A 14,987-nucleotide genomic window follows, 5' to 3' on the forward strand; every position below is an offset into this window, starting at 1 on the left:
AGAGAAGCACATTGTCCAATACCATTAGCTCCAACTAATACACTCTAAAGTTGATATTACATCTCCTCCCTCTTCTCACCTTCCCAAGAAGGGCCAGAGATTCTCCTCTCAGTCTGAATTTCAATAACCAAAAGGTTCCTTGTACAACTCAGGCTGCTCTGCTGTATGTGCTCCAATGAAGGAATGTGTGATACTAAAAGGGCTCTAAAAGTGTCACTATTTTCTGTTTAGGTGCTAGTTACTTCTGTAGAGGCACATATTGCATAGCTGATGAAGGAGTCAGTTCTGCTATTTCAGAACAATCAAAATGCACCAATTGTGTAAGATTGGGCTGTTCTAAAATGAATTATAATTTTAACTGGGGAATTTCTTCATTAAAAAGAACAGCCAGAAGCCTGCTAACGTCCAGTCTTAGACTGGAAAATCTGCAGGAACAGTTCATTAATCTTTTTGCACAACTACTCCATTTCAGTGGTCAAGTTAACAGTTAGAAAGTGATCTACATTTTCCTGTTGTTTTAAGTTAAAACCTTTAAAACTTTTAATAGTAAGCTAAACTCAAAAAAAAGAGACTTGTTTGGTCAGTGAAAATTTTCCCCGCAACTTGCTGAGAAAGAGTACCATCAACAGCATGCTTGGAAATAAGGAAAACAGCTATATAAGCTTGCAAATAACTCAAACAGATGTGTGTTGAAGTGCCAGGACTGAAGGGAGCATTAAACTTTGCAATAACTATATATGAAGTCCAGGATGTGTAAGTGTATTGCAAAGTTGCCACTGAAGTTTAGGTTTTATATAACAGATGGGAAGTGAGGATTCCTTGAAAACATCTTGTTTGCAGTAATGTAAACAAACTTCTGTAAGATTTGTCTATAGGAGAATTCACTAAAACCTTTAATACACAACCAGTTTTCATTCTTGATATACAGAATTGTAAAGACTGTCCACAGCTACCCAACACTTACTTGCCTTGATTTTTACAGTGAAAGAAATGGAAATGGAAGTTTTTATCCCATTGAGGTCACTGTTCAAAGGGCAAAACTTCTAATATTAATTTTGCAACTTTCCAGATCCTTTTCCAACCATTCTTTCAGAAGTTGTTTATATTAATGGCATAAATCAGTATTATAATTACAATACAGTAATATATTAGTATATATCAGAGAACACAGATACACCATATTCCAAAGAGAGAAATTAATTCTTCAGGCTAGACAGTCTTCTTACATCTACCACCTGATGAGTGGCATTCAGCAGTTCACTTTGTTATAAGCAAAAAATACAGCGAATTTTAAATACAGGAATTTTAAAAGGGTGGGCTTTTCCTTCTTCTCTTAACTGTAAGAGCTGATGCTATGATACAATCATTCAAGTACCGGATATATTGCTGAAATAACAAGGAAGGGAGGACTTGTTCCCAGATATTTTAATAATGCATGCTCAGTAATGTCTAGCTCTAACATTTGCACGTAGCAACTGCCAAAGCAGAAACACTGAGCCCCAAGAAGGGGTTGAATATGTGGATTCAAATGCAAGTGAGTAAAACCTCACTTATAAAGGACTTGCTGGAAAAGGAAGCAAAGTAAATATATTTGTGAATTTAATACTCTTTTAGACATTTCTGAGATTAAGACATGAACTTGGGTTGGAAGGGACATCTAGTTTCAACCCCTCCTGCTGTGGACAGGGGTGCCACCCGCTAGATCAGGTTGCTCAGGGCCCCATTCAACCTGGTCTTGAACACTTCCAGGGATGGGAGATCCACAACTTCTCTGGGTTGCCTGTACCAGGGCCTCACCACTGTCATAGTAAAAAATTTTTCCTCTCTTTTTAGTTGAAAGCCATTCCCCCTCATCCTATCACTATCTGCGTTTAACTGATTGGTATTTACATTGTTTTGACAGGACTACAGAATGAGATAACTTCATTCAGAAACGCTGATTACACCAACATTTTTTCTTCCTATTTCTCTGAAGAAAGTCCAACCCTAAACATTTAAAAATATTTACAGAGTTTGCAGTCAGCTCTTGCTGTAGTATGCAACAGGAATTTCCATGGTAATGACCATACTAGAGAAAAGTCACTGGAATGCATACAACAGGGTCAAAAAATGACCCCAAAAATTCTACCTCACATTTATATCCAATTGCACATTAGGATTTTACTAACTGATGAACCACAATCTTCCCAACAAAAAAAAGAGGCATTAAATACTGAAAATACTATAAAGAGATTTTTGCCTATCAAATAGATGAAAGTCTATTAGTAGTTTTTAACTAGGAATTTAAGAGAAAAAAAGGTCTGTTGCAATCTTGTTTACGACATGCAGTACATAAGTTAATCTAGATCTTCAATAGACTAGGTCATCTAGTCTTATATATTCTACTTTATGCTAAACTTACCTGGATGAATCAAAGTGCATAATAAGCTAAGAGGATTTTCTGCAGAGATGTGTAATTCAGCATTTTAAAATCCTAGTATCCATGCAACCACCCACATATAAAGCTCCTCAACCACCTAACAATGAAAACAGTTAACTGCATGAAGTTCCCTGACACACAACAGAAAATGGAAGCCAACATGGAGATTCAAAGGGTAACATTTTTTTTGTATGAGTCTTTCCTTTATTAAATCCAGTGAGTTCCTAAGAATACAAGGTGTGTTACAGCTGATCAGTTAAGCAGTAATTGTGAATGTAATAAAATGTTGTCAGTAAGTAGGTTCACAAGGAACACCTGACCAGCCTTCCCATCCCTCTGCTCTGTTATTGCTGTCAATCTAAGTCTGACCAATAAAATCACAGAAATATTTCCTTTAAAGCTTACTATCTAATTGACTGCAAAGTGAAAGTCAGCATTTTCCTCTAGATAAACAATTGACATTATCAGTAGTTTTATGGAATTTAAATCTTGAAAACCTCACATAAAAGACTTGTGCTACTATTATTTAGAAAAGGGTTCATTCTCATTTGGAGGAAAGACAACAGTTTTCAAAAACCTGTTCTAATACATCAAATACTTTAACATGCTGAAGTGCCTTCAAAAATCTGTTTCAAGATAGACAAAGTAAGGTTACTACCAGAACTTTCCTCAGAAGAAGCCCAGAGAAACATGTCCTCTGTAACATAAGCTCTTTTGACCCTGTGGTAGACATTTACATTTACAATTATTTAAGTTGGAGTGTGATGCTTTTTTATTGCTTTCTGTGACATCCTCATTAGCATATTTCCAGCCAAACTCATGAGATTTTTTTTACTACAAGAGTTCACTGATTGTACTACTTCCCATTCAGCTTGGTGTGCTAAACAGTATTTCTTCTTCTGTGAAAGATGATCCTTAGACAACTTACAACTTTGAAAATTTCTGGGTTCTTCCTCCAGCCAAGTTCTATTACTCTAAAATGAAATTACTGCACTGAAAATCATCTTAAAAACACCAAGTTTATCTGAAATCTTAATAATAAACTTTACAGCATGGCATAAGGCAAGCTATGCCACAGCATACCTGCATCCTCCCCTTCTCCCACAGAATTTACTTGCTTCACTAGTGACATTGAAGCAATATGGTGAATTGCCTCAGGTCACCAAGACAGCTAAAGAGCAAAATTAAAACTCCCTATTTGTCTTCATCAAATCTCACGCAGTTGGTCCCACTTAAAAGCAATGAGGTACTGCAGCTAAGGAAGACCAGGGAGTACTGTGGCAGTATTGTTTAAAATCAGATTACATTAGGTTTAAACCCATGCTAACATTGTGATTTATTTTGCATAGCTTAGCCAGAAATATAAAACTGATCAAATCCTGAGAGATACATACAGAGAATGAACCCATGCTAAACCAGTCACCAGGGTATATACATAAAAGTCTTTCCTCTGGCAACAATCATTTTAGTCCCAGTTGTTTCCTTCTATCCTGGACTCCAGCTTGCTATCCTTCAGTGACTGTCTGGCAGCTGTTTTTAGATGGGCTATAGAGACTAATTTTATCATACATGCTCCTCTTTCTTTCCACAGTAAGAGATAAACATGCATTAACATGCACCCTGCTGCAGTTTTACACTAGCTTACTTCTGCTGTTAGCCTTAACTCTGACAATTTCATTCATCTAGTTTGGTCTGTAGTCAATATTTGTGCTACATAAGGGGAAGGAAATGGAAAAATTAATACACTTTCCCATAAAGTTCTAGCAATGTACCATTAGAAGAAAAAAGGTACTTTAACCTACACTGTTTCCAATTTTATACATGAGACCTGAGTTAAGATATGAGAGCAGGTTCAGCAACTCTCTCAAGGCAGTCTATGTTCCAGTTAGCAATCCTGTGTTCAAATTCTGACCAGAAAAATATGGTGGGACTCTCCTTCCTGCATCCCAGGTTGTGCACTCATCTCAGTTTTAAATAAATGGACTATCATTCTCATCTCATTTATGCATATTCTTGGCCATTTACTCTCAAGTCCATTTCTGTAAAAAAGTATATGGTAATCTGGTCTTGCGTTCAATGCAAATGTTAATCCTCAATACTAAAATCAACTTTACTCTAGAGATGAACCCGTACACTGCTCTGTCCCATTTTGGGATCACTGATATGCTACAGCATGTAGCAATTCCATAAACAAATCAAAAGAGATTCAGTGATGTTTAGAGCAGTCAGGAGTAACATAAGGAAGGATCCTAGGTAACAGTAAAAATGAAGAAGACCCTAATTTCTGATTCTGAGGTAAAAAGTGAAATGGGGTTTTTTTTTAAGCAGTTTGCTATATGAAGCTAATTTCTCCCCTTATTTTAAGTCTTAAGATAGCAGAGTAAGTAGTAGTACTCTTAATTTTGTGATAGCTTGGGAAAGAAGCACCCTGTCCAGTTTGAATGAAATTGCTGTGCTAAGGGCCACCACTTGGAAAAGTCCTGGAAGTCTTCCTATAAGGCATAAAGAATTATGGTACAACTATCCTATTAACACTTTTCCCCTTTATTTAACCAAGCCAAATGGAAATAGCCAAAATGACCCTCAAGAAAAAGCCACTGAAGTGTCAGCACTGCAGCAGAGCATGCAAAACTTTGGACCATCTACACAAACCCATCTGTTTTAATGTAGGAAGAGACAGTAGGCAGTGGCATCCAGCAAGAGCTTCCACCTGAAACTATGAAATACATTCCATACATACTATCTGGGGTATAGAATTTAAAAGCACATTTAACTCAAAGCATTTGTGAATGGCCACCACAGGCAAGCCATATCACATACACACTAACAAAAGTAGCACTGGGAAACTTTCAAATGGTCAAAATCTGATTTTCACTTGTTAGTGAAGGCTGAGGTAAACTGGCATTTTTCTGCATGATACCTAACCATTACAGCACACACTTACCAATCTCCTCCCTTTCAGTAATATATATGCTGCACTAACAGATGTCTCACTCAAGTTCTTCTACAACTCTGATTTTGGAAATACTGGGATTCCCCCAGTTTGCAGCTTGGTAGAGATGACCTAGGTAAATCATGCAGTCCTGCTGGAAACTGGAAGATGCTATTGCAAAAGCATTATTGCTGTAGAAACACCTCCAAATATGGCTGCACACTTTTTTCTTTGCACAGTCACACAGAGCTTCAATATCAAAAATATGCAGTATGAAGAGCTTATTGATTTATTCAGAAAACACTTGGATTTTCACAAACATAAAATGGAAGATATAGTTACCTGTGCCCCCTAAAGGGGCACAAGACCATTCCACATTACATCCACATCCATTGGTAATTTGTTTTATTTGCTGACAAAACTTTTACCAAAGGCTTCTAGAGCGAGGCTTCCTCTGAGAATTTGCCATCACTGGTAATGATTACACTTTTTATCCAGTGAAGATATTTTTTCTCTCTTTCACATGCCTTACTAATTTAAAAATGGAAAAGAGTGCACAGTATAAAATGGAAAAAAAACCCAAGATTCTTCAGAAAAATCTACCCCATGAAACAATTTCCTAAAATTTTCTTCTAAATTGCATGATAAGACAAAAGTAGTAGAAAAATTAGTCGCTGCTAGTATAACTGCTAGTGCCTGTGCGTTTCTGTCAAACAGGCTACAATTTATGAATTATGTCAAATTAAGTATTCCAGTCGCTAATATACACTGTTGTTATATAGCTGCAGCTTCCTTAGAAAATACTGTGATCACAGATTAAATCAGTTCTTCTATTCCTTCCCAGTGTATTCTGTTCCCCAACTGTTTCTAGGGCACAATCTGGCAAGTTCCTCCTAGTATATGATTATTTTGATTGTACACAGCCAATGGACTGACAGGTACACCCGAGGCAATTCTAACATTTGTCTACAGAAAACAGCCCTTGTCAGGACAGGCCATCAGTTCAACATCAAAAGTAACACATACAGCTAAGACAGACATCCACGTAAACTCTGCAATAGCTTTTTATCCTTACATGTTAACAACAAAGCAAGCTTCAATCACTAGGCGCAATTGACTTCAAGAAGAATCCTCTCAAACAAGAAATGTCACCAAGTTCGGCCTTGCTACAAAGCTGCAAAGTCAACAGCTGGAGCAAGTATCCTGTCAACTGCTTGTCTGCTGATGCCCTGAAAAATTCTGATTTGGACAATTGTGAAAACAATCTCATCTCCCTCTTGCCCTGTAAAGTTGAAGGACATTGTATATGAAGATGTGCTGAACTGTTTCAGGCATTCTAGGACCACCAATAGCCACACAACATCTACTATTACTAGTGTTAGTTAAAATGGAGTAAATATTTTATTTCAAGGGAAAAATAAGTACATCTGAACTCTTCAATGTATGAATTGCTGCAGAGGGAACTGACATCCCGACTCTTAAATCATGAATGCAAGTAAGCTGTAACAAACTTTCACCATCTTGGCTTTTCTGTAGAAACAGTACACATATTCTGTAATAATTTAAAAAATAGACTAGACATAAGCAGGTAACGAAGCTGCTATCACAGGTAACCAATACATTTTATGTTTGAACCAAGAGTCTCCATTACAGAAGTGGTAAAAATCTACCAGCTTGTTTACAGTTTCTTTTTAAGGGACTAGAGCTTAAAACCTGGCAATCCACTAGCAGGGAACCATTTATGGAAAACCTCATCTTAACCAGTAAGTCTCAGTGGGCAGCCTATATATTTTCATTCTGTTTTAAATGTTGGCACCTGCTCTGGAAAACTGGCATTATATCAGCAAGCTAGCATCAAGTGTACCTATTAGCTACAGTCAGAATGAGATTTGTATTCAATCTCCAGCCCTCCCAGCAAACACTTGTGTTCTTTAATAAGGCATTTGTGTGCCTGATGTAAAAGTATTATGTAAAAATGAATATTGGGTCCCCCCCCTGTGGTGTTAAAAGGTCTACAAATGATGTTAAATTAGAAAACTGATGGTAACAGGAAAGCTGTCGTGCCTGGAGCCTCTAATTGTTACACAACCTTCTTCTGAGATGACAGCTGTAAACCCAACAGCCTCAATTAAAGTTTTTGAAAGTAGTTTTGCCTCAGAAATGAGAACTATCTTCATGACTAAAAGAATCACTGTGTGCACTACATCACAAATATACACCAGCCCAGCACACTTTAGTACCTACAGACTTTTGTGTTCATTGCTTTACACATGCCACAAGCATTCATGTAGCATTTTGGTAACAAAGGAATGTAAAAATGATCAAGAAGCACTAAATTCTAAAGCTGCTTCACTCAGAAGGAAGCCAATCTCGTGAGACACTGCAGAAGCTGAAGAAATAGTTTTCATACAGCTGACATAAATAGCATGTGTAAGCAGCATTTAGTATCATTAACAGGTGGCCATGAAATGAGTAGTTCTCTATTTTCACACTGAGTTGTGACACATACAACTACACCAAGGGATCACCCAGTAGGCACAGCAGATAAAGATATAATTCATTAAAAGTATCAAAAAATATGGCAGCACAAGTCTGTCACTAGCCTTGAGAAGATTCATTAAAAACTTAGGCTAGATTTTTTTTAGCTCCTTTTTAAAAATCATATTCAGCATGAATTTGTTTTTTGTTTTTAAAGTCTAGTTTTAAAATTAGAACTCCACAATTTTGTAAGGCAATGTGGTCTCTAAGTAGCAAAAAATACCTATTTTCCAAGGTTTAGCTAACACCGACTCAATTGCATAAGCATGTCAGTGTACACACATGTATTTTATTCTAATAATGTTTCAAACTTGAGGTATATTTTCCTCATATAGCATGCATAATGGTGCTGCTTATATTCCAACTCTGACAGGTAGGGATGTCACCAGATATTGGCTAAAATACAGTGCTCAGCCTTTCAGTTCACATCTGTAAGTTGCCAGTACATTTGACAAGGTGAGAGTTTCTTCTTCCTCCAAAGTTTCAGATAAATTGACAAGCAAGGTGGACACGCACAGTGACTCTTCAAGTGCTGCATTCCCAGCTCAATATATTCCATAGGTGTTAAGTACTTAAGAAAGACCTTGGTTTTAGAATCAACATCAGGGTAAGATGGAATGAAGTTTTACTTCATTTTATGCAGAGATATCTACTAAGAAATTTAGCTCCCCAAGGTAACAGAGAACATTTCAACAGTTATATATCGCCTTATCTTTCTTTTGAGAAATTACTCTCTCCATAAAGCTCTACTTTGTTCAGGTTTTTTCAATTTTCACCAATAAATTAAAACTGATAAACTGCCTATTCCACTTTCCAGAACAACCTACCTCACTACTGGTGGTCTATTTAAAGATTTTCAAGAAACCTGATGTGCTATGCTCTGATGACCAGCCCTTCTAAACCACAGGGGATTACCTACACAGATTATTTACTTACATGGCCCTATATGAAAAGCCACTGCCTTAGCATTCTTGGAACCTGAGGAAGACCCAATCATTCCAACCCGCCTCAGAGCAAATTCTGAGCCACATGTTATTTCACCATTCAGCACCATTACTGATTTTTTATTTTAAGATGCTAGTTTTAATAGCACAAACCTCTTAAAAGTGAATCTGTCATTTGTTTAACAAATTATAAAATTACAAGATTGTAGTAGAAATATGGAAGAATACATTGGCTTCCATTTCTGCTTGACTTTAACATTCTAATTTTACATCATATTCATGAACGGTTGTGTCTGAAAGCCATATAGTGAAATAGGAGGTTGTAAATTCCAAAACCAACAAAGCTTGGCAACTGAAATGATAAAGTTTTGTTTCAAGTAATTCTACAAAATCTCTAAGGAGTCTTTAATTTCAACATGAAATTTCTTCAGTGATTATGTAGCTGATCAACAACTATTCTTTGAAAAGCCCCTAACCTATGAGAAGAATAAGTTGGAATTAACATAAAACAGCAAATAAAAAATACCCATTTTCTATATCAACAGTTACTAGCATCCATATTTAATTTTTTATGATACTTCCAAAATGGTCTCCATAACATCATGGGGTCAAAGCAAATCACCATGGAAAAAGGGAACTTAAGAGAAAATGCTTTCTATCAAACTGAGCAATGACAGACCTCATATTCTAGTTTTATACTCCTATTAATTCTGTTTTGCTCAAAAAAATTTGTAATCTAATGAAGTCATTTATCATACATTATTCTATAGTTGCCATTTACCCAGGAAGTGCAAGACTAGTTAAAAAATGAAAAATACGTGCTCATTGTCTTCACTGTAAGTTTATAGCCAGCAGTATCCTAGAATCCCTACATATTAGACAAGCTGTTTTCTAAAGCAGTTAGTAGCTTGGAGGTATGCTGAACCATACTACACTGAGATGTTTTCTAGGTCAACATAAAAAGGCCCTGTAAAAGTACAAGTGATCCAACTATCACTCGATGAAAGACAGATCAAGTTAAGGGGCACCACACAAGGTAATGCTGTGTTTGTTTACAACAGGATGCCATGACTAGACTGAACTTGCCTCCTCCTCTGAGGAGCCCAAATATTAACTGCTACCACTACTTTTGGGTAATTAAGATAGTATTTTCTTCTCTTGCTATCTCTAGTCAGTTTGTTCTTGTACCCGTCTCCAGTTTAGCACTGAAGACACAAGTCAAAAAACCTTTAACTCACATGTCTCTGCTGAATTATATAAACCAGCACAGTCAACACTGGCATTCTGCTTTGCACAAAGGAATAAACATTGTTTATAAAGACCACTTGAAACAGATTTTAAATAATCATATAGAAGACAGAAGGCTAATACAATTTTAGGGTCATAGGGCTCTATGTCCCTCTCTTGAAGGTCATCTGGAAGGGACACTAGTGCTCTGAATTCAAAATTAAGTAGCAGGCTATATTTAGAATAACTAACAATGCCAGAAATTTTAGGTTAATGTAATTTTTATTCAACTGCTAAACTTTTCTGAAATAAAAAAGGGTGAAAAATTCAAACATGCCTTCACTGACACATCTTTATTTTAGTATATGAATTAGTAGTGAGGGTGAAGTAAGGTCAAAGTGAATGCTTTCAGATATCACTGTATGTCTTAAAGGGTATTCAAAGAAATACCAAATTTCAGTTTCTCAAAAAAAGTTGTATGCTTTTTCTCACTCCAAAGGATAACAAATCTCTTTGAACATTGACTCTATAAGTAGTTTCCCTTCTGATTTTACTTTTCAAATATTTCTATTCTCAAGTTTAAGCACACTTTAAAATTGTAGCTTTAACTTGCTGCTACAAAACAGCAGCAGTACACGTGTGAATCAAGCAGCAACAACTGATCTCATTCAAATAAAAAGTTCAAAATAAACAATCTAAAGGAATCCAGGATCACCATGCTAGTATGCAAGCACTTTTTACCATATTATGTTTGAGCTAGTGAAGTTACAGCCTATTTCAGTATTTTTATATGCCCAGTTCCGATAAGAGGAAAATTAAACCCTCCAGAGAAATGCACGTAGATTGCAATTATACAGATTAAGGAAAAGAGTCTTTGAAAGTCTAATAGCATTAAATGCACCAACTTTGCACTGCATATAACTCTGTGCAAACATTGTACTTGAGCTGCGCTATGTGCTTCAGCAAACTCTCATCTTTTTTTTGCACAAAACTACCTGCACAGTCTTTTCAAACACAGAAGAAATCATCACATATGGAACAGACTATCAAACAGTCTGCTAGTTGAGTAACAGCTTCCATGCTTTGCCTGCAGTTTGAGTGGCTATGAAGGTACAACTGACAACAATAACTTAATCGTATAAGAACAGAAAGACAAACCTGAACCTGCTGAAAAGCTTTCAGTCTCTTCTTGAATCTAGAAGGTAAAACAAAATCACATCCTCGAGCTAGCAATGCCAACTCCTTTCTTAGATCAGGATCTTGTCGCAAAGAAATCTCCTTTATCCTCATGCTTTCGGATTTCATATAATGTCTCTGTGTGCCAGTCCAGGCACTTGAGTCCCAGTAAACAGCAGAGCTGTTGTATTATCTCTCAGTGCTGCTTAAAGCAGCAGCTGCTCCCGAGTTCTGGGATATTATAAGAGTCAGCTCAACTTCGCCCGCTCCATACATTAAAGGGAACTTGGCTGGAATTGCAAAAACAGATTGGGAAGTCACTTTGGAGGCCTGCCCTTTCATCCAGGCATTCCAAAGTCTAAATGGGACAGTATGGAAAATGAAAACCGTTTTTGGAGGAGCATCTATAAAAGCAGCTTCCAATTTTAAAAAAGGCAAGCCCTACAGGAATGCAGAGAGGCCAGCCGTGGTTATTTTCTAGCTTCCTCCTCCTCCCATCCCCCTCAGCTTTCCCTTCTGTCACAAAACACTCACTGTCTAGCTTCAATGAAGTACCTCACCAAAGGATAAGGCTTATTACACAGCAATTAATTCCTTTTAAACTATTTTGTTCTGTAGTAGGAATCCTGTTACACTGGGACAATAAAGGCAATGGCAAAGAGCTTCAGACAGGCTTTCAGAATGGCTCACATAATCAATAAATATAGATTAATGTAAAAAAACCTAAGTTACTGTATTTCAAGAATCTAAAAATTTAAATGTTAAGACAGAAAACCATAGCAGAAATGAAGTTAACGTTACCACACTGAAACACTGCTTTAAATCACGTTTTACCAAAAGGTTACATTAGAAATATAAATGATGTCACAAAATTTGAAAAAAATTGACAGGATACTTTTTTATTAAATAGCTTTATAAACGTTAACATCCACATACTAGATTGCATACCTGTCACATTTCACTACCATTAGACTCTGCTATCACTATTTTTCAGTGTATTGAATCTCAAATACATTTTATGAGGGTGGTGAGGCCAAGTTTTAGTACACATCAATATACTTCATGGAAACAGAAATCTGATATGCTTCTGTGAAAATTCAAGTGACCTTCAGTTTCTTCTACTTTGCAGTTTTAGGTACATTAACTTATAACTAGTGGAGTTTCCACATTTTAAATGGATATACCTTCATCATAGCAATCTTTAGGAAATGCTGCTATTTTGACGGATTTTTTTTTTAAATATCACCATTGCAGTTATGAGTACAGTAACTCTTACTATTTCAAGATATGAACACTGTTAGCACCTCCAAATTCTCTAGAGATGTTGGCTATTTATTACCAACATAATTGTCATGCACAAGTTTAGTTACAAACAGCATAAAAGAAAAGACCTGGCCAAACCTACTCTGTTTACATCCCTCCTACTTTAAATAAGGCCATTTTCCTGATTACACAAAATGTACGCAGCCCAAAACAACTCCTTCACCACTATGTCAGAGATTTCTTCTACTGGATGGCACTATATTACTCCCATATAATCTTTAGCCCTATTTATCCATTCATAGCCATTCTACATGCAACACTGTATTAAAACCCCACAGTAAATATCCCTGTTCAATTAAGAAAAGAAAACTATGAAAAAGTGCTAGTGAAACATGATTTGTCTTAACTGGATGTTTTTTTTTAGTTTATCACACACAGTTAGAAAGTAAATGATGACAAAACACCTGCTTTCTTGGTTTTAATTGAGTATCCATTCCAGTCCCTGCCTCCCACTTCTCTACTGCAGCTTGTTATGAAGATATTTATTTCTTTCGGAAGTAGGAGAACAAGAAAGGAATTGACAAGGCAAGAGTCAGACATGTTGTGGTTGGCATGACCAGACTATCCAACTGCATTGAGCAAACCTGGCTGTCACTCACTGTCTTTTAGGAAGACTAAATCAACTAACCTAGGATAAATGTTGGCCACAGAGAAGTCAACAGAAAACTGGGCATGCAGTACACAACAGCAGCATGCCTGGAACTTGAGATGAAGTACTGAGGTGTTAGAGTAGGAGAGGAATCCTATTCTGGCAACAGATAACCATTCCAGACCAAAATGTGGAAGGTCAGGAAGGTTGTATTGCAAGGCAGATTGTGTTTCAGGTTAGGCAGAACAGCCCTTACTTGAGGTAAGGAAAGGCATCTTCTCACCTATATTACTATTTTCATCCCTTTTAACCAGGTGATGCACTCCCATTTGCTGCTACATTCACAGTCTTATTTGATGTGGCTGTATTATGTCATTAAGGTGATGGACTGGCACACTGAGAGCAAACCAAAAAGAGTGAAGTGCCAGTCTGGAACCTAAAAGGCCTGGAACTCCTGAACCTGCTGAAGGAGCCTTAGTAACAAAAAATGTTCTGAACTCCATTTTTGAAGGAGTTGTGTATTTCCCTCCTTTATTCAAATGGAACTCAGAACCCATCATAACTTAACCAGCAAACCAGGTTCAGTATTTTGAATATTCCGCATTGCTTTGTTATAATATTACTTCACTGCTCCAAGTCAATCCCATTGTTAGTCTAATATGTTTTAGCACTATGGTTTCCAACCCAGTGGTCATTTATATACCTGGGTATTTGTTGTTCACAGGTTGCAATTTGTTGTTCCAGAGATTGCAACTGGCTACTAATCACATCATTTTCACCATCTAAATGGAAAAGTGGTTTGTATTGCCACATTTAAGGACATAGAGCATTTATAAAGCAACGTGGTCATGAATCCCCTATGATCTGTTTTAACCTTTTCAGTCATGAATTAATCACAGGGGAAAGTCAGCTTTCATCCAGATTGAACTGGAAGTGTTCTAGTATTACTTTTATTCTTAATCTGAATTCTCTCCAGTGAAAGCTAAGGCAAAATCCTTTACTGGGTGAAGGTCTGGGTGCCAGTCACGAAGCTGTTCAAGTATCCTGGCAGTTTATTATTAGCTAGATAAACAAACAGGGGGAAGATGCATGCTCAGAGCTTCCTTCCAAAGCTAAAGATACACACTATGAATGGACTGGACTCAAGGACTGTGGCCAAAGAGTTCACCACTTCAACAAAGATCTGAAAATACACAAGAGTAACACAGCAAAAATAACACAATATTCTGGACATTGCAGAGGAAATACAATCTTGAAGACTACTTAAAAAACCCCTTAAGTATTAGCCTAGCAAACCTGACAAGACAGAATTTCTTGTCAGAAGCATATACCAACAATATATTAAAGTCTTAATCTCTTAAGTGGAAGTGACCTCAAATCTGGAAAAAGCATTACAGGAAGACCCCAAGAAAATAATTTTCAGCAATATAAAAACTTTAGTTGCTGGAGTCTAGTGTTCAACCCAATGAAATGTGAGCCAAGATGACAGAAAGCCTGTTTGGCTTCTGGGGGAAATTTAAATAAGGCTGAATAGCCAATCCCAATGGCAACAGCATGGAATCCAGCAGCATCCCTCAGCCTGTGATGGTGCAGAAACTAAGATTGGCTTCAGGGTTAACTGTGGAAAGGAAATTGTTGTATCTCCAAATCAGCCAATCAAAGGGCTGTAATGCAACTAATGCAACTCTTTACAAAAGTAACTTAATAGTGAGGGGGAGAACATAGCAGTTAAGAGAAGTAAGGCAAGGTGGCACCTTTTCAATACAGAAAAAAAAACCCGGCATGACTAATGTAGTATTAAAGATACATTCCAGAGGTTTAAAGTAGAAAGAAGACACT

General features: G+C 36.9%; 1 protein-coding gene across 2 annotated transcripts in view; it reads right to left on the reverse strand.

The window, feature by feature from the left end:
• Positions 1 to 14,987, reverse strand: part of PPP2R3B (protein phosphatase 2 regulatory subunit B''beta) — a 46,948-nt gene that overhangs the window by 18,880 nt on the left and 13,081 nt on the right. Inside the window, exon 1 of one of the 2 annotated variants that reach the window (XM_030958724.1) lies at positions 11,219 to 11,813. The exons of the other annotated variant lie outside the window; for it this stretch is intronic. Within the exon in view, the coding sequence (XP_030814584.1) occupies positions 11,219 to 11,365 (147 nt within the window). The 5' untranslated portion in view covers positions 11,366 to 11,813. Of the gene's footprint in view, positions 1 to 11,218; positions 11,814 to 14,987 lie in introns of those variants that run through there. 2 annotated transcript variants of the gene reach the window in all.

The sequence above is a fragment of the Camarhynchus parvulus genome, chromosome 1 (genome assembly GCF_901933205.1).
Source record: "Camarhynchus parvulus chromosome 1, STF_HiC, whole genome shotgun sequence".
NCBI classification, from domain to species: Eukaryota; Metazoa; Chordata; class Aves; order Passeriformes; family Thraupidae; genus Camarhynchus; species Camarhynchus parvulus.